General features: G+C 42.7%; 1 protein-coding gene across 1 annotated transcript in view; it reads right to left on the reverse strand.

Moving 5' to 3' along the window:
• STARD9 (StAR related lipid transfer domain containing 9) overlaps positions 1–19,076 on the reverse strand; it is a 172,040-nt gene that overhangs the window by 97,253 nt on the left and 55,711 nt on the right. The window contains exons 4-6 of the mRNA XM_040410985.1: positions 2,052–2,168; positions 1,124–1,156; positions 803–864 (exon numbers count right to left, since the gene is read on the reverse strand). Of these exons, the coding sequence (XP_040266919.1) occupies positions 803–864; positions 1,124–1,156; positions 2,052–2,168 (212 nt within the window). The remainder of the gene's footprint in view (positions 1–802; positions 865–1,123; positions 1,157–2,051; positions 2,169–19,076) is intronic.

Here is a 19,076-nt window from a genome sequence, read left to right on the forward strand (position 1 = left end):
GTACCTATATACATTAGTCTAAAACTGATCAAAACAGCCGATTTTAACTAAAAGCAATCGTTCGCTGGGTGAAATTTTACGGCGAATGATAATTTTAGCCAACTGATTTGCTATACTCATTCACATAGCGTTGACACATTCGGCAGCACTTTACAGACATTACCATCACTCTGCCCCCAATGGGGCTCACAATCTAAGGTTCCTATCAGTATGTCTTTGGAGTGTGGGAGGAAACTGAAGTACCCGGGGGAAACGCACACAAACATGGGAAGAACATACAAACTCCATGCAGATGTTGTCCTTGGTCGGATTCAAACCCAGGCCACCAGCGCTGCAAGGCACCAGTGCTAACCACTAAGCCACCTTTGAAAAGAATGTTTATCCATCACATGTATGGCCAGTTTGAACAACTCTAATGGCCAATGTGGACTTAAACGTGTATGGCCGTGTCTGCGAAACAACCATTCACAAGATGATTATTAGTTCAACCATTAAATTCCGGGAATTCCAGTCACATTAAGTCAGGGATGCCAAACCTGCGGCCCTCCAGATGTTGCAAAACTACAACCCCCAGTATGCCCGGACAGACTACAGATATCAGCCTATAGCCGGGCATGGTGGGAGTTGTAATTTTACAACAGCTGGAGGGCCGCAGGTTGAGCGTCCCTGCATTAAGTTATCCCCTAAGAATAGCATATGGGATAACTATTAGATTGGTGGAGGTCCTACCGTTCCACATATATTTTTGTAAATAGAAGCACCAGAAGACTTTGATATACTTTTATGACTGAGTATGATTCACCTCACTTCAATCCGGCTTGAGGATGGAGTGCCTGGAGAGCCATCATTATAACTGAACAGACCCTGCGAACAGTAGAATGAGAGTACATGATCACTTATTTATGACAAAATATATTTAATGTGAGAAATATATGGTAAACTGAAAGGATAACAATAACTATATACTAATGTCCAGGTGTTTTCTACTGTACTGTACCGTATGTATGTGCTGTATTTATTGCACTTGTGTATCTGTATGTGCTAGATGCATATGCCAGCATTTCCTACTTGTGTCAGCATTTACCACGTTTGTGCCTGAAAATACTATATAATATGGACTTACCTCACAAATGCGGGGTGTTAATCCAATTGATGCCTATTAAGAAAATAACCACGCAAAAAATGGTGAACATTAAAATCTAAAAATCCCACATGTTATGGCAGCAAAAGCACATACATTGGCATATTTTATATACAATGAAAAACTGTGGCATGCTCCACTGTATGCTATATTATTCTCCCTGAGATGCATTGGTTCTAGGAAAGAATACTGTGCATTACATTTAGGAGCAGAGTAGTAGTCCGTAAAAAGGACCTATAAGAACTGTGTGCGGTTGGTACAGGCTCTGCCATGTCAGAGCCCCAAGAATAAAGAACAGTTAGTAAAATTCTAACTGAGCATCTTACTGTACAATCATTACCAACCTCAAGCTTGAAAATGATCATGATCAATATTCTGCCATTACCTTAATTACTCAAACATAAACCATATTTTTCACCCTATAAGATGCACCACCCTTCCCAAAGTGGGGGGAAAATGTCAGTGCATCTTATGGGGCGAATACTAAGGAGCGCTCATTAGCACAGGAGGACAGGAAAGCGGTGAATGCAGCGCTCCCAGAGTTCTGTACTCACCACTTCCTGGTCTTCCTTGGCCGCGCGCTGTGCTGTCACTGCGCACAGTAGGGCATTGTGACCTCACGTTGCGCAGTCACAGCACAGCGCGCGGCAGGAAGAACAAGATCGCTAGATCTCAGGAGCAGCGGCGGCATCCGGGGGTCATATTCACATTGGGAGTCTGATTCGAGGTCTGATTGTGGGGTCATATTCACATTAGGGGTCTGATCTAAGGTCTGATTGTGGCTTTGAGCTGAGGTCTGATGAAAAATATTTTTTCTTCTTCTTTTCCTCCTCTAAAACCTAGGTGTGTTTTATGGGCAGGTGCGTCTTATAGGGCAAAATACGGTAAACAGTATATGAATATCACTTACTGGAGTACCCATCATTGTGTACGTCTTCCCTGAGCCGGTCTGTCCATAGGCAAATAGACACACATTATAGCCGCTAATAGCTTCTGACAGAACTGTGGTGCCAAGGTCTTGGAAAATCTGAGAAGTACAAGAGAATACAACAGGTTAATATCAGCAACAGGCATGCTGCTAGCCTTAGGTTTACCTGACCTCACATGAACAAGCTCACGATAGCTGGCCCGCAGATTTACCAATCCCACCATGCTGACGAAGACTTGTCCGCTATAATAAATGTTAGTATTCCCAAGAAACTACAATCCTGGAACATCTTTTCTTAAAGTTCAACATCATGCTAGTACTTTATTATTCCTCCTGAAGTATTTATGAATAAATTGACAACTACCTGTTAGACCTCATTCACACGTCTGTGACAAGATGGTCTGTGTTTCATCTGTGAAGAGGTTTGTGAAGGTTCCTTTATTGGTCCGTATGTCAGCCGTTATCTTATGTGCACCACTAGGCCGAAAAAGTAATTTCCAGAGGATCGCCTATCAATGGTCAGGGAAAATAACTGATGGTACATGGATGCCATCCGTGTTCGGTCAGTGATTTTCATGGACTGATAGACAATGGGTGCATTTAGTCTGCACCATGAAGTAAAGTAGTGCATGTTTGTTGTGGGTCAGTGGAAAGACAAGGATGTGTGAATAAACACATTAAAAGCAATGGACATCATGATTCACTGCCATGTGAATGAGGCCTAACTATCCCTTTTTCAAAGTGGTGTGTCCCTACATAGTCTGGCTCTGTCTGCACTGATTGGACAGTGTAAGGGTCCCTTTACCGATTATCTGGCAGATAATTGTGGAAGAGCATTTGTATAAACGCTTGTTCCTGATAATCTGACAGAGTAGAAGATATCAGCGATGGGGTCAGTCTATCGGCATGTAAAATCATTGGTTTCTGCGTAGCAGATCATGGTGTATAAACGGCGATCTGCTGCACTGAAGCAATGATTTTCTATGGGGACAAGCGATTGCTGAATAGTTCGCTCGTCCCCATAGAGCGGTGGTGATAAGCTTATCTTTGTGGGGAAATTATCATTTCTCTACTCCTTTCCTTTTGGCGTTAAAAAGTTGTAAAACCCCAGTTTTTTGACTTTTCAAAATACCATTATTACTTTTTTAACCAAAACTTTTACTCTGCTCTCGCCTGTTTCCAAAAAGCACAGCGAGGGTGGGGTGTGTCTGGGTTCAATGGTCCCAGCACATTTATCATTGTTTACACTAGAAGCTGGCGTAAATGAGGACTGAATTCCTGAATACTACGCAAGCTACGAGCGTGAGTAGATTTCAGAGTACGGAGTGCGCCTCGTCATAAATTACTCGCCTCCTTTGGCAGTGCAGGCCCTATCAAGACCAGCCTAGCATACTGTATGTCATTTATTACAAGATCAGCCATTGAACGGGCAGTACTGTATATACCACAGTAAACTTGTCCTGCAGCAGCCAGAGCTTCCCCAGTGATAAGAGCTGATCACTGCACGTTACAGCAGTCAGACCCCCATTAGCTGATAGTAGGGGCTGTTCCACAAAGAAAAGTAGGACGCCTTTAACATGTTAGGCTACATTCACCGCGTTCGGTGCGGATCCGTCATGGATCTGCACAGACAGATCCGTTCAGATAATACAAACGTCTGCATCCGTTCAGAACGGATCAGTTTGTATTATCTTTAACATAGCCAAGACGGATCCGTCTTGAACACCATTGAAAGTCAATGGAGGACAGATCAGTTTTCTATTGTGCCAGATTGTGTCAGAGAAAACCGATTCGTCCCCATTGACGTACATTGTGTGTCAGAACGGATCTGTTTGGCTCAGCTTCGCCAAAGCGGAATGGAGACAGAACGGAGGCAAACTGATGCATTCTGAGTGGATCCTTTTCCATTCAGAATGCATTAGGGCAAAACTGAACGGATCTCACAAACGGAAAGCCAAAACGCCAGTGTGAAAGTAGCCTTACTGGTATAAAAAAAAACATGTAGTTTATGCAAGAATATTTCGAACACGTAACAAATGATAGCAAACTTTGCAAGACACATGAGCTTGTTTGACTAGGGCTGGCTCCAGTGAAAATCCACTACACCCTGACCAACAGGGAATAAGACAAAGCCTGTGCAATGTCTTTGTCAAGCTGATAAATAAAAGGAGAGTGAACTGGTTTATCCCAAGTCATATTTATTCATTTCAACGATAGATTCTAAAAAAACAACCTCTCAGATATACAACAGATAACTCCTATATAGAACATATACAAACCTATAACGCAGTATTGTGAATGCCTGGGTGTGATATTCCTACAGAACAAGGAGTGCACACTTTACATTGGTACACGACTCCAAACTTGCTTCCAGGGTGGGATCTCTGGGTTTCCGCTGATTGATTTTTGGTAATGGTGGCTGGTTTGCACAGTACATGCATCTGTGGCATTGGCCTAGGCTAGTGATGGCGAACCTTTCACAGACCGAGTGCCCAAACTGCAACCCAAAACCCACTTATTTATCGCAAAGTGCCAACACAGCAATTTAACCTGAATACTACAGTCCAATAGTACATCTTCTATGTACTTTATCATTTAGCTATAATAGCCTACCTACATTCAGTGCTCTGCCTGTGCCCTTCATAGTGCGCCCTGCGCTGATGAATGGCAGAAAAGGTCTAAGGCATATTGGTACACCATAGACTTATTTCAGGGTGTGGGTGCCCACAGAGAGGGCTCTGAGTGCCACCTCCGGCACCCGTGCCTTGGGTTCACCGCCACTAGGCTAGAGGCACAGTGCATTGCAGGGGAACATAGAGATGCTTGCCCACATCGCTATATACCTGCAGCAGCAGTTTCTATCATCTCCTCCTTTAGCTTGTATACAGGGTGGGCCATTTATATGGATACACCTTAATAAAATGGGAATGGTTGGTGATATTAACTTCCTGTTTGTGGCACATTAGTATATGTAAGGGGGGAAACTTTTCAAGATGGGTGGTGACCATGGTGGCCATTTTGAAGTCGGCCATTTTGAATCCAACTTTTGTTTTTTCAATAGGAAGAGGGTCATGTGACACATCAAACTTGGTGTGCTTGGTTTTAACGTAACTTTATTCTTTCATGAGTTATTTACAAGTTTCTGACCACTTATAAAATGTGTTCAATGTGCTGCCCATTGTGTTGGATTGTCAATGCAACCCTCTTCTCCCACTCTTCACACACTGATAGCAACACCGCAGGAGAAATGCTAGCACAGGCTTCCAGTATCCGTAGTTTCAGGTGCTGCACATCTCGTATCTTCACAGCATAGACAATTGCCTTCAGATGACCCCAAAGATAAAAGTCTAAGGGGGTCAGATCGGGAGACCTTGGTGACCATTCAACTGGCCCACGACGACCAATCCACTTTCCAGGAAACTGTTCATCTAGGAATGCTCGGACCTGACACCCATAATGTGGTGGTGCACCATCTTGCTGGAAAAACTCAGGGAACGTGCCAGCTTCAGTGCATAAAGAGGGAAACACATCATCATGTAGCAATTTCGCATATCCAGTGGCCTTGAGGTTTCCATTGATGAAGAATGGCCCCACTATCTTTGTACCCCATATACCACACCATACCATACATTTTTTTGTTCCAACAGTCTTGGAGGGATCTATCCAATGTGGGTTAGTGTCAGACCAATAGTGGTGGTTTTGTTTGTTAACTTCACCATTCACATAAAAGTTTGCCTCATCACTGAACAAAATCTTCTGCGTAAACTGAGGGTCCTGTTCCAATTTTTGTTTTGCCCATTCTGCAAATTCAGTGCGCCGATCTGGGTCATCCTCGTTAAGATGCTGCAGTAGCTGGAGTTTGTAAGGGTGCCATTTGTGAGTAGCTAATATCCGCCGAAGGGATGTTCGACTAATGCCACTCTCCAGTGACATGCGGCGAGTGCTATGCTGTGGGCTCTTGCTGAATGAAGTTAGGACAGCCACTGATGTTTCTTCATTAGAGACAGATTTCATGCGTCCACATTTTGGCAAATCCAACACTGAACCAGTTTCACGAAACTTATCAAGCAGTTTGCTAACTGTAGCATGGGAGATGGGTGGTCTCGTAGGGTGTCTTGCATTGAAATCTGCTGCAATGACCCGTTTACTGCGTTCACCAGACATCAACACAATTTCTATCCGCTCCTCACGTGTTAACCTCGGCGACATGTCAATGGCTGTAAACAAAGAGAAACTTGTAAATAACTCATGAAAGTATAAAGTTACGTTAAAACCAAGCACACCATTGTTTTTCGTGTGAAATTCCCAATATGTTTGATGTGTCACATGACCCTCTTCCTATTGAAAAAACAGAAGTTGGATTTAAAATGGCCAACTTCAAAATGGCCGCCATGGTCACCACCCATCTTGAAACCCCTCAAATATACTAATGTGCCAGAAACAGGAAGTTAATATCACCAACCATTCCCATTTTATTAAGGTGTATCCATATAAATGGCCCACCCTGTAGATTAGTGTAACTGTAAAGACTGGGGTGCGGAGTCTGTATTCAGGCTTTCAGATCTAAATCATAAATTAATTTTTAAGGTCTGATGTCTAAATTTCTAAATTAAAGTTGGGGAACCTACAGAAAGATTTCAGCCTCAGCGCCGGTATTTTGACGACACATCACATGGCAACTTGCAGTCTAGCTGCTTTAGGGTTCTGTAGACTGAAGAAGTTTGGGAACCACTGCTTTACATCATACTCTGGCAAATATGGATGCTTTTTGCTTCTCTCCATTATAATGTTATCACGTAAGATAAATAATATTTAACATTAAACTTTAAAAAACTGTTTATTACTGGTGATCTGATAAAGTGATAGGCAAGTCAAGTCAATAGCAAGTTTACGCTGCCCGCACATGATGCAGTTTTGAAGCTGAAACCAGATGTGGGTTCAATAAATAGTTTGTGTATTCAATGGGGAGAGGGGAGAAAGCCGCAGCCATACACCTCTGGGGGAAGCTTATCTTTCAGGAAAACCATGGGAGAGTTGTGAGCTGTCCACCACACACATAAGACAGTCGACCAAACCTGCTGTTATCGGTGGGTTTGGCCAATGATACACTAATATGTATGGGGGCCTCAAAGGGGTTGTGCAGGAAGTGAATATTGTTGACCCATCATCAGGATAGGTCATCAATATCTGATCTGCGGGGGTCTGACACCCGCCACCCTCACCGATGAGCTGTTTGAAGAGGAGGCGGCGCTCCATGCGAGCACTGCTTCCTCTTCATTACACTGCGCCGGTCTCCTGTGGAGCGGTGGCGTAGTCTAATTACAGGTACTTGCTCCATTCAATTGAACAGAGCAAGAACTTGCACTGTACTTCTGAGACGTCATGCAGTGTTACGAACAGGAAGCAACGCTCACATGGAGCTCCAATTCCTCTTTAAACAGCTGACTGGAGGAGGTGATGGGTGTCAGATCCCCACAGATCACACAAAGCAGACCCAGCAGCGGGAACCTCATGCAGCCCACCAACTTCTGCCAGTGCAGCCCAACAAGTACAGGTACGGTCCAGCAATTAGCAGTGAGCCACATACGGGGGTCTGGGCTGCATCGTGTATGGCAGTGTTCCTCAACTCCAGTCCACAGGGCCTACCTACCTTCAGGATTTCCTTAGTATTGAGCAGATTATATAATTAGTGTCAATCAGAGATTGGGAACTTAAAGTGGCCCTGGAAAAAAAAAACTAAAAAAGTGGCCCCATGTTGTAGGTTGGGACTAAATTGATAGAAGACAGGGCAACATAAGTAGGCAGGGACAACAGAAGTAGACAAGGCCTGCAATACCAAAGTACCGCCACAGCAGAATCAAATACCACAGTGCGGCACAAAATACTGTGGCCTTCTCCACAGTATTCAACTGTATCATCTTCCTGAGGCAGTTGAGCATCAGAACATTAAGTACCAGGCCTCTAACCACTAGGAGAGCTTGGCTAGCCCCCTGGACATAGGCCCACCCGGAAATTTCCCTGTAGGATCTATGGCCAATCCGCCCCTGGTGTCAATACATCAGGACTTAGTAGAGGTATTCATTCTGTGGGATATTCTGAAATCATGACCAGTAGGTGGGCCCTGAAGACTGGAGTTAAGGAACACTGGTGTATGAGAAGCCTTCAGGTGCTGACTGATCACAGAAGATGGATTACAATTTACTTGACCCAGGAGACGAAAAGTAACGTGGGCAATAACCTAGTTCCCATGGATGAACAGTAACAAAGCCGGTTATTTATCATGTAAGCCGAGCCCAGAGAAGGTCTTGAGGATCTACATGTGTGTATGAAGGAGGGGACCGAGGAGCCTGGGTCAATATTAGCAGGTAGTCAGTGACTTCCACAGTGAGGACATGTTTGAAGTTCCATTGTCTCCAGGTAACCGGATTTGAGAACACCAGGTAAACAAGATCAAGCAAAGATAAAAAATGTATTCATTGTAAAGATAAAACAAATATTTTCCTTGTCACTTTCTTTATAAAAGATACCTTCATCTAAGGGAATTTTCACACGGAATGTAAAGTGAATGGGCAAAATCTACAGTCACAGGCTGATTTGATGTGGATTCCCTAGTGTATTTGCCCCATATTTAGCGATATACTAAACATCTGAAAGGGTGAAATCTGTGATGAAAATTTGTGATATACAATAAATTTGGAAAGTCTTGAGACCCTTTGACTTTTTTCCCATTTAGTTATAGTGTGTGGCCAGTGTTCTGCTATCATTCTTCACTCCAATACCCCATAATGAGAAAGTGAAAACAGAATGTTAGAAATCTTTGATAATTTATTGAAGCAGAAAAAATAAAATCTTGCATTGAGATAAGTATTGAGAGCCTTAACTTAGTTGAAGCACGTTTTGGCAGTGATCACAGACTCCAGTCTTCTTGGGTATGATGCCACAAGGTTTGCACGCCTGGATTTGGGGATTTTATGCCATTCTTCTCATCATATCCTCTCAAGCATTGTCAGTTTGGATGGGGATTGTCAGTGGACAGCCATTTTCGGGTCTCCAGTCAGGGCTCTGGCTGGGTAACTCAAGGACATTCACAGAGTTGTCCAAAAGCCACTCCTGTGTTGTGTTGGCCATGTGCCTAGAGTTATTGTCTTGTTGGGAGGTGAACCTAGTCTGAGGTCCAGAGCAATTGCGGACAAGAATAGGCATATTCTATTAGTGCCGGCGATGTGCGGTCCGCAAAGTGCGGAACACACATTGCCGTGTCCGTGTTTTGCGGATCCGCAAAACACGCTACGGACGTGTGAATGCACTCTCACATTTTTTCAGAACTTATACAAACCCTTTAAAGCAGACACCTCATCTCAGTAAAACTGCCATAAGGATTATTCAGTATCACCCTTTCCCCACTGCCTTATTTGTACATAAATTATGGAAAATGATCTACATAAAATTGGCCATAGAGCGCATTATATAAGTGCTAAATATTACACAAAGAGATTGTTCTACCTTGTATGTTAAATCTTAATTTTAAGGAAGAGGAGCAGATAAAACTGTGAAATGAAAAAAGTGCTGATTCTCATTCATCCTGGTGTAATAATAATAATAAACGTAACACAGCATCACCAGGGATAACGTCATCAGAGCAAATTATACAGTATTTTTTAAATGGAAAGTCAATAGAGCACAAACTAAATAGAAGATGTCCAAATAGATATCAGATACAAACAGATCTTGAAAGGGTTCTTTTAACTGAACCTCCAGTTTGTAAAGGAAATGACTTAAACAGCAAAATACATTTGTATTCCTTTTATTTTCGGCTTACTAATTAGAATTCATCCTGCAATCTTCCTTTCACTGCAGATTTAGGGAACGTGAATTTGTTGAAGAGGAGAACCAACACTTACAACAATGGTAAGAGACGACAACTTGGAAATCTCCCAAGTCAAGTTACTATTTCAACCATCCATCAAATAAAAAGGACATTATAAACAACAATGGTTACTGACAGACAATCTTACAGAATAAGTGGTTCTTAGCTGCCCCATGGAAAATTATTTTCCTAATTTGTTCTACAATCTGAACATTGCAGGCGTGCAAACATAAGCACAATGCAAACATTCAATTTATAAACAGCATAAGCTTTATAAAGGTAGTTATAGTATACATCGCAGGAATGGTGGCTTATGTGAGGGATTTTCCTGGGAGTTTAACACTGACGGCCTGTCCTCGGGATAGCTCATCACTATCAGGTTGGTCGGGTGTGACACCCGGCATCCCCACGGTTCAGCTACTGAACGACACTCTGGTGAAAGCGGTTGCCTCCTCACAACTTACCAAGCACAACACCGTACATTGCATAGCGGCTGTGCTTGGTACTGTAGCCCAGGACCGTTCACGTGAATGAGTTAGGCCAAATAGGCCATCATATAACCGAAGACATCACTGGCCTAGGAAGAGGATTTGGTGCTCACTAAAACAGCTGATCAGTGGGACTGTCAGGAGTCAGACCCCCACCAACCTGATATTAATGAGCCATCCTGAGGACAGGCCATCAACATTAAACTTCTGAAAAACCCCTTTAAAGGGGTGGCCTGTTTTTGAAAGCTTATGCTTGTAATGACACTGGTTGTGGACAAGACTACAGGACTGGATTTATAGCGGTCGAGTCCTAACAATGGCAGGGCTGAACTGCACAACAACTGGACAGCTGCAAAGACAACTTGTATTAAGTATGTATCACACTGGCAGAAAACAAGACACTAAAACTGATAGGTGGATATCAGGAACCAAATTCTAAGGGCTGACGCACACAAAAGTGTGTGCCCCATGCCCCTGCCACGGACCGAAAATAGCTGTCTGCAATGTACAGGCAGCGGGCATGTGCTTGCCGTTTGCGGAAATGGAACCATTCACTTAAATGGGTCTGCAATCCGCAAGATTCAGTATATTGCCTGTATATATAGCCTGTATATTGAGGACCCACTGTCTGCAGGCCACAATACGAGCACGGGTCGCACATGTTCGTGTGCATGACCCCTAAAGGACGTGGATGGAGGAGATGATCCACTAATGGAGTGGATAGCACAGATATGGCATATAGCAGATGAATGACTTAACAAAAACAGAGCAATGCTAACCTGACCCTATCTGAATTCAAGTCAGCAATAAAGCCTGGACAATACAACACATCAATAAACAAATACCAAACACAGCAAAAGACAGTGGAACTACAGATCCCAGAATATGGAACGGAACAGAGTTATGCCTAAATATAAATAGGCTGAATAATCACCAATTTCACCCTAATCAACCAGGCAAAACTAGGTGATGACTAACCCTAGATTCAGATGCAAGGTAGTTGCATAGCAACTGCCCAAACAAAGCTGGTATCTAGGTGAACATGGAGTAACAGGAGTTAAATAAAGGGGACTCCCTGTTTAGGCCCTCCCCACTATTAGCCAAGCCTGGGGGAGCAGCTACAAAAATGGTGGATTTGGTAGAAATAGTGTTCGTCAGACGGCTATTGTGCATGTATTGCAGGACTGAGGGGACTTCTCTGGACACAAACTCTTCCACCTGTATGCATTTTGCACCTTAGTGACCAAGCAATTTTTATTATTTTTACATTGTTGCATTTCAAGAGCTAGAACTCTTTTTTTTTTCCATCAATGTAGCCGTATGAGGGCTTGTTTTTTGTGGGACAAGTTGTAGATTTTAACTGAACCATTTTGGAGTACATATAATCATTTAACTTTTTCTGGAAAATGGAAAAAAAAATGCAATGTTCACTTTGCGGCATAACTAACATAACTTTACTCTCTGGGTCAGTATGTTTACAGCAATATCAAATATAACTAGTTTTTTTTTTTTTTACTGCTTTTGCACAATAAAACCCCCTTTAAAAAAAAAAAAAATTCCCCCATCACCAAATCCCAAGACGCATAACTTTTTATTTTTATTTCTACTGAGCTGTGTGAGGGCTTGATTTTTGAAGGACGACTTGTAGTTTTTATTGGCATCATTTTGAGGTTTGATCAATTTTCACAGGGATAATTTTATAATTGAGGCCATTCGGTTTGGGGCGATACCAAATGTGTGGAGGGGATTTTATTTTAATTTTTTTTCCAATGGGAATTTTTTTTTATTTTTTATTAAATGTTATTTGATTATTTATTTTTTACAGCTTTTTAGTCCCACAAAGGGAATTTAACTTGAGATCCTCGGATTGCTTCCACAATACACTGTATCACTTACATAGTACAGTAGATTGTGCTGTCAGAAGGATAATGACAGGCAAGCGATTAAGCTGTGCCTCTAGCATGGTCTAATAGAGCATATACATGGGGCAGACGTGGAGTACATCATAGGACACTTGGCTACCCTGTGAACACCTCGTCACCCTGCAATCTTATTAGCGGCAGTGCCACAGTCCGTCAGAGGAAGCCCCCTCCCTCTGGAACCACAGATCCCATCTATTGCTGACCTGGGCCATTAGAGCAGAAGCCTGGCTGTGATACAAGAGTCAAGCACTTGACAAGGACTGTCACTGTTGTGCACAAAATGCCCATACTAGTAAAATATAGGTGTATTTATTCCGTATGGTGAACTATAATAAGGTGAATGGAAAAAAAAACAACTTCCAAACTGAGGATTTTCCATTTTTTGTTGTTTCGTCTCCCAAAAAATGAATAAGAAACGATCAAAAAGGCATATTCCAAAATAGTCTCAATAAAAACTGCAGCTTGCCCCCTCAAAAAAAAAAAACGCCTACTTGGCTTGACTACAACTTCTGTCCGTTTGGCTCCATCTACAACTTCTACGTGCTTTTTTTTCCCAGGGCCACTTTGAGTTCCCATCTCGCTCTTGAGCAGCGAGGCGCTATCCACTGCCACTTGATGGACAAGGTCGGACATCTTGCCAGACCCTTACAATGTCCTGCAGCACAAGCACAAGGGCTCTGCTGCTACTACTGGAGCAGCATCTGTGCATGCGCGTGATCACGTGAAACATCACATGCTTTTGCCCTGCGGTACACTACTACACATCAACCTCATCATGTATGGACACACACTCACCATCTGCTGTATCTGTTGTATAGTAGAAACTAGTGTATAACACAGAAAGACACAATTTACTTGTTATTATATTGCTGCCACGTGCTTGTCCGACACCTCCCCAGAGGTCGGAAAGTCAAAGCCGGAGACAGGAAGTCCAGAAACAATGCAACATAAAAATACCTTCTCCCTGAGGACTTCCCTTTATATGTTATGTCACAGGTTTTTTAAATAGACCTCAAAATCAGCTGCAAAGCAGACTTCACATTTATTGTGGAAAAATAATGACCTATTTCCATCTACAGACTAAATTTATTGTTGATTTGCTAATCTGTATCCTGCGTGCTATGGAAATATGAACAATGAAAAGGAGATAATAACTGAAGTGGCCCTGCATCAACACATGCATTGCATGCAGGGTCTAGTACATGGAATTCATCAAAATACCACTTACCTTTTGGCCCCATAATATGCATTTCAGTCAGTTTTGTATACAACTCCGCTTCACTGCACCCTCCACACTAGAGACATACAGTGGATACATGTACTCAATGAACGTGTACACTAGACCAAACTATGGGGAGGTCAAGACAGGTAACCGTCAGTCAAACAAGCATTCGGCTGAAAGCCATCTCCTGCGCATGGCCAGGTAGATCAATGGGGTTGTACAAAATGAAAGGGAAAGGAGCTGAACTGCAATACCACACACAGCATGCAGACAGACGTGGCGCTTTATGTGAAAGAAAGAAGCCGTGGAATTTACTGTTGAAACAGGTGATCACTGTTAAATCATTGATACCTTTCACTTATCGATCCACTGTCACGCTAAAGAAAAAGTATTTTTATTTATATGCAAATGAGCAGTTAAGTGCACTGAGGGAGGGCTCAGGCCACTCTGTAAACCCTTGCTCCTCCTGCTTCATCTGCCCCCTCCTGCCTTGATTTCCCTTGATTGATCGCGTTAGGCAAGATGACCATGAAGGAATATGGCACTGTCAATCAAGAAAGGGAGGGAGTTACTGATTGATGAAGCAGGAGGAGCAAGGGTGCACAGAGTGGTCTGAGCCCTCCCTCAGTGCACTTAACTGCTCATTTGCATATGCACTGGAAAAAGTACTTAGGGGGTCATTTATCAAGACCAGCATTCTAGGCGCCGATCTTAATAAGCCCCTGCGTTGGCAGTGGATCCGCCAAAGTTATGTAGAGGCACCAACCTCTACATAACTTCGGCGGATCCACAGCCGCTTCTAAATCTATGCCAGCTCCCATGCTGAAGTAGATTTAGACCATTTTCTACGCATAAAACAGGCCTGAGCGGGGAAAAAGTCGCAGATTGCGGTGCAAATAACCTTTGCGCCACAATCTGCACCAGAAATACTCCTAAGGGCTCGTTTACATGACCGTTGGTGTCCCGTGCTGTGAACCGCAAATTGCGGTCCGCAATGCACGGGCACCTTCCGTGGGGCAGGCGCATGGGGATCGCAGACCCATTCACTTGAATGGGTCCGTGATCCCTCCGTTGTGCAAAAAGATAGAGCATGTTCTATCTTTTTGCTGTGCGGAGGCACGGAATGGAACCCCAAAAAGCACTAATATAGATGTATTTCTATTAGAAAATAAACCCTTACTTTTTCTCCAGAAGGATGCAACGGATCGGTAATTAAAAGGTATCATAGCATTCAGCAGAGCTAGCCCTGCAAGGAACTGTGCTGGTTTACCAACGAATTTCCCGGTGGCAGACTCCCTATTATTAATTGAGAAATCAAGACAGAAAACTCTTTAAATTAAAGTACATATAGGAGGATACACCAGAATACACAGCTATTTACACTTTAAAGGGGCTGTGTCACCGCCAGTTCTGTGAGAAGATCTGGCAGACATTTTTCTCTACCTCTTGTATGATGTTCTTTGTTTTAGTTTCCCTTTCCCATCTCCTTTCCTTCTGCCAGGTGTCACTTATTTCGACTAATCGTCTTCCTTTATAATCCCTCCCATACTGCCTCACTTTGTGGTTTATACTACTTCCAGGATGAGGTGTTCACTGCTGGAGGCTGCTTCTGCTGTTTGTACAGATAAGTCTTTTACTTTATTGTGTTTCCTTGCTGGCTTGATTCTAGGTGACCCTGACTCCGTCTGTATTAAGTGCAAGGTTTTCATGTGTCACACAGTATTAGGTACGCGGGCATGCAATCGTCTACCATACAGACCCTTGCATGTGCATAGCAGTCAGGGAGAGCTCTTACAGTTTTATAGGGCTCACCTATAAGCTCCTTAGTTTGGGATCAAGCCAGTCGCTCGTTTATTTATATGTTCCAGCTATCTGCTAACTTCATCCGTGACATTTTGTCTTAAGAAGGCAAACTGTTTTTTAAACTTTAAACGGGTTTGTTGCTATCGCTAAGATATACCATCAATGTAAGATGGGTGCAGGTCCCTAGTGATATGCCATTAAAGCCTGAGATGGGAATAACCCTTTAAGCACACCACAATGTAACTGTACATCGTTGGTGCGCTGTAAACATATAGAACAGGCTCAAGAGCTGAGCCCACTCAATAAGTGGCGAGTTGCGGCTGTATAATACAGCTGACACCGATTCTCAATGACTGAACCCTCATTTGGCACAGTCAATAGCGAATGGGAAATCTGAGCAACTAAGAGGGGCTCAGCAGCACAATTGCTAGACTCCAATCAGTTGCTATGACAGTCTGGGACTTTGTGAAGGCTCCCAGGCCTGCCATAGCAAACTGCTTGTTAAGCCATGTCTCTGGCAGGGCTTGACAGGCAGCCAATAAAAAGGCCAAAGACTGCAATAGAGTATACTATTGTAGTCTATGGTACTAGCGATCAGAGGATCACATTCTCAAATGCCCTAAGGCAGGGATGCTTAAGCTGCGGCACTCCAGCTGTTGTAAAACTACAACTCCCACCATGCCTTTCTGTAGGTTGATAGCTGTAGGTTGTCCGGGAACTATGGGAGTTATAGTTTTCCAACAGCTGGAGGGCCGCAGGTTGAGCATGCCTGCCCAAAGGCAACAAAAAATTTCCTGTAAATTTTTTTTTTTAAATCTGGATTATTTCCTAAGATGCCTTTTGGCATCAAAAAGTCACAAGACCCGGTTTGGTTTTTAAATGCGTGTGCACGGGTGTATTTATGCCTTCCTTGCCACAGGGGAGTGGTGTGGGCTGAGCCCAGGCCAAGCCATCAGCCCCGGCAGGTTCACTATAATTTACGCCTGGAAACAGGCCTAAATTATGACTCAAAACTACTTCAGTCAGAGAATAGAATAGTTTTAAATCTAGGCAAATGGACTGCCGGAGGATATGTCTAATTTATGACTAAGCATGTGCCTCATCATAAATTAAGCACATCTTTCAGTAGCGCAGGCGCTATCAAAGACTGGTGTAACACACTGGTCTTTGATAAATGACTCCCAATGAGGTTAAATATATAGATGGAAGTATAAAAAAAAGTTATGGGTGTCATAATATGGCAATGGAAAGAACTTTTTTTTCTCCAAAGATTTTTTTTTTTTTAAAGTAGTAAAACATAATAAAAACTATATAAACTTGGTATCACTGTAATTTTCAGAATCACAGAATACAGCTATGTGAACAGAAAAGTAAAAAAGTTATGGCCCCTGGAAGATGGGGAGGAGAAAAAAGTAAAGGCTATGTCCTGAAAGGGTTAATAGAAGTCCACTTTTTGATCAGATAATGACCCTGCAGAAAAATGGGAAATGGAGCATTACATGACAGACATTTAGATGAACAGGCATACTGCAAGGACAGTCTGGGTACGTAAGAGTGGGGGCGGCTCCTACAGAACAGCTATCCATTCTGGCTCATAGAAGGGGAGCCTGAGCCCCGTATGGGACCTCCATATGCCCTAATAGCCCATTCTGTGAAGTCCATGTGTCCTAATACGTGATATGGGCAGGTGTGGCCTTCAGGAAACTTTTAGACCACTTTTAGAAGACAGTTCTTATGGCCACAATACTGGGCTCTCCTATGGTTGCACTGAACCAGATATATCACTATAAGGTTCTAAGGTGAACAAGGTATATCTCAGATGAACCACACCAGTTCTGTGTGTGCTGCCGTGATATGGATGCTAAAATGCATGCACATGGTCTGCAACTGACCTATAGGCAGCATACAGTAAAGGTGTCTGTGAACCTTCAATAGCTAGTGAATGAATGCCTGTTTAGCTGACAGCAATCTCTCCAGACTCCCCCATACACGTACACACTTAGCTTGGGCCGAGCATGCATGTGCTTTCAGTGGGAAAGAGGAGAATGCCCCTGCCAGACACCTCTGGTGGTGTCTATATCCCAAAATGTTTAATTTTTCCTGCTCCTTTTCTTCCCCAATTGATGTTAAAATTATAATTTTTCCACCAATCCTTTTGTTACCCCAGGAGATAAGCCATCATCATTTAATTTTGCCAGATCCCTTTCTCCCTGGACATCATCTGCTGAGAGGACAGTCGGGAGCTCGCCATATAGTCTAGCTGAAAATTACGGTCTAACGGGATTGTCTGAGATAACTGCCCAAGTGGGTTGTCTGAGTGAATGGTGGCAGCGGCGGTTTCGTGCAGTATCCAGGCATGTCACTGCCCCTGCAGCGGCAGAAGAACCGGACCAACATTGCAGAGAACAGTGCTGGAAAAAGGGGTGAATAGGACATGCTTTTTTTTTTTTACCATTTTAGGGTTTGTCCGACATTTTAAATCATCTTGGACAAACCTTTTAATTCTTAAAAAACTAAATAGTCTATAAGAGAGAACAAGAAAGAGTTCTGTTACATGTCATAACTTTCTTACCTACATTCTTTTCCTTGAATGACACTGAGGTTTGTTAGAGGGAATATCTCTGCTCGAGTTCTTTTAAATCAAAGAAAGCAATAATGTAACTGCCTTTGCAGAAATGATGTAACCACATAACTTGGAGCAGATGTGTATCATCAATGTTAATCGCTATTTAACTAGATCATTAAATAGTCTTAAAATGTGTTTCTCCGTAAAATACCTTTAAAATCAGATTATACTGACAAAAAACACATAAAACAAATTACAAGGACAACATATTTTAGTAGATTTACATTAGGCATTTTTTTTTTTTTCCCCAAGCAATAATGACCACATTTCCCTCCATCTCCCTACAACCAGGTTTGGTAGGAACAGGTTTCCTATTACTAGTCTAGATTAAGGTCAGCCTATTCTCAGCTATTAGGCCCATTTAAATGGCCTGATACCCAGGATAATGACAGAGAACCAGTTCTTCTACTGATCATTGCCAGTTCAATAAAGCTGCATTAACATGCAACAATCATCCCCTCTGTATAGGAATGAATGATCGCTACTGCAATCATTCATCCCCTTACAGATTCATTTTACAAAGAGATGTACAGCAGAAAAATTATTTTACGTTATATATAAACAATGGATCCCCCCAGCAAACAAGAATTTCGCCAGCACATTTACATGGGGCAATTACCGGGAGCAAGTCTTTGTACGAAGATTTGTTCCCAGTAATTATTCTGATACTCTGTTTATGGAAATGGCCCTTTACGTGCAACTTCCTGCCCCTGCATTTATCTCTCCCATTGATCAATGCAAGAGGACCACACATTATCTGATGAAAAATACTTCTAGTAGCTTCATATATTTTCATCAACTGGGCTCCACCATCTTGTGCCATACACCGGCGAGGCCAGGGATTAGCAGCAGCAGTCACACATCATGGCTGCAGTATTGGCTACAATTGAAGCGGTGATGGAGGGTGGGGAGAATAACTTTTTTATTTTTTATTATTATTATTCTAATCGCTTCTTTGCCTTTTAAAAAATAAATGACAGACAATCCCTTTGACTGATATTCGACCCATAAATTTTAAAAAATTATGAATATTTAAAATGCAGCAGTGAATATGCGAATACCTTCTAGAAAGGATCCAT

The sequence above is a fragment of the Bufo bufo genome, chromosome 11 (genome assembly GCF_905171765.1).
Source record: "Bufo bufo chromosome 11, aBufBuf1.1, whole genome shotgun sequence".
Taxonomy (NCBI): Eukaryota; Metazoa; Chordata; class Amphibia; order Anura; family Bufonidae; genus Bufo; species Bufo bufo.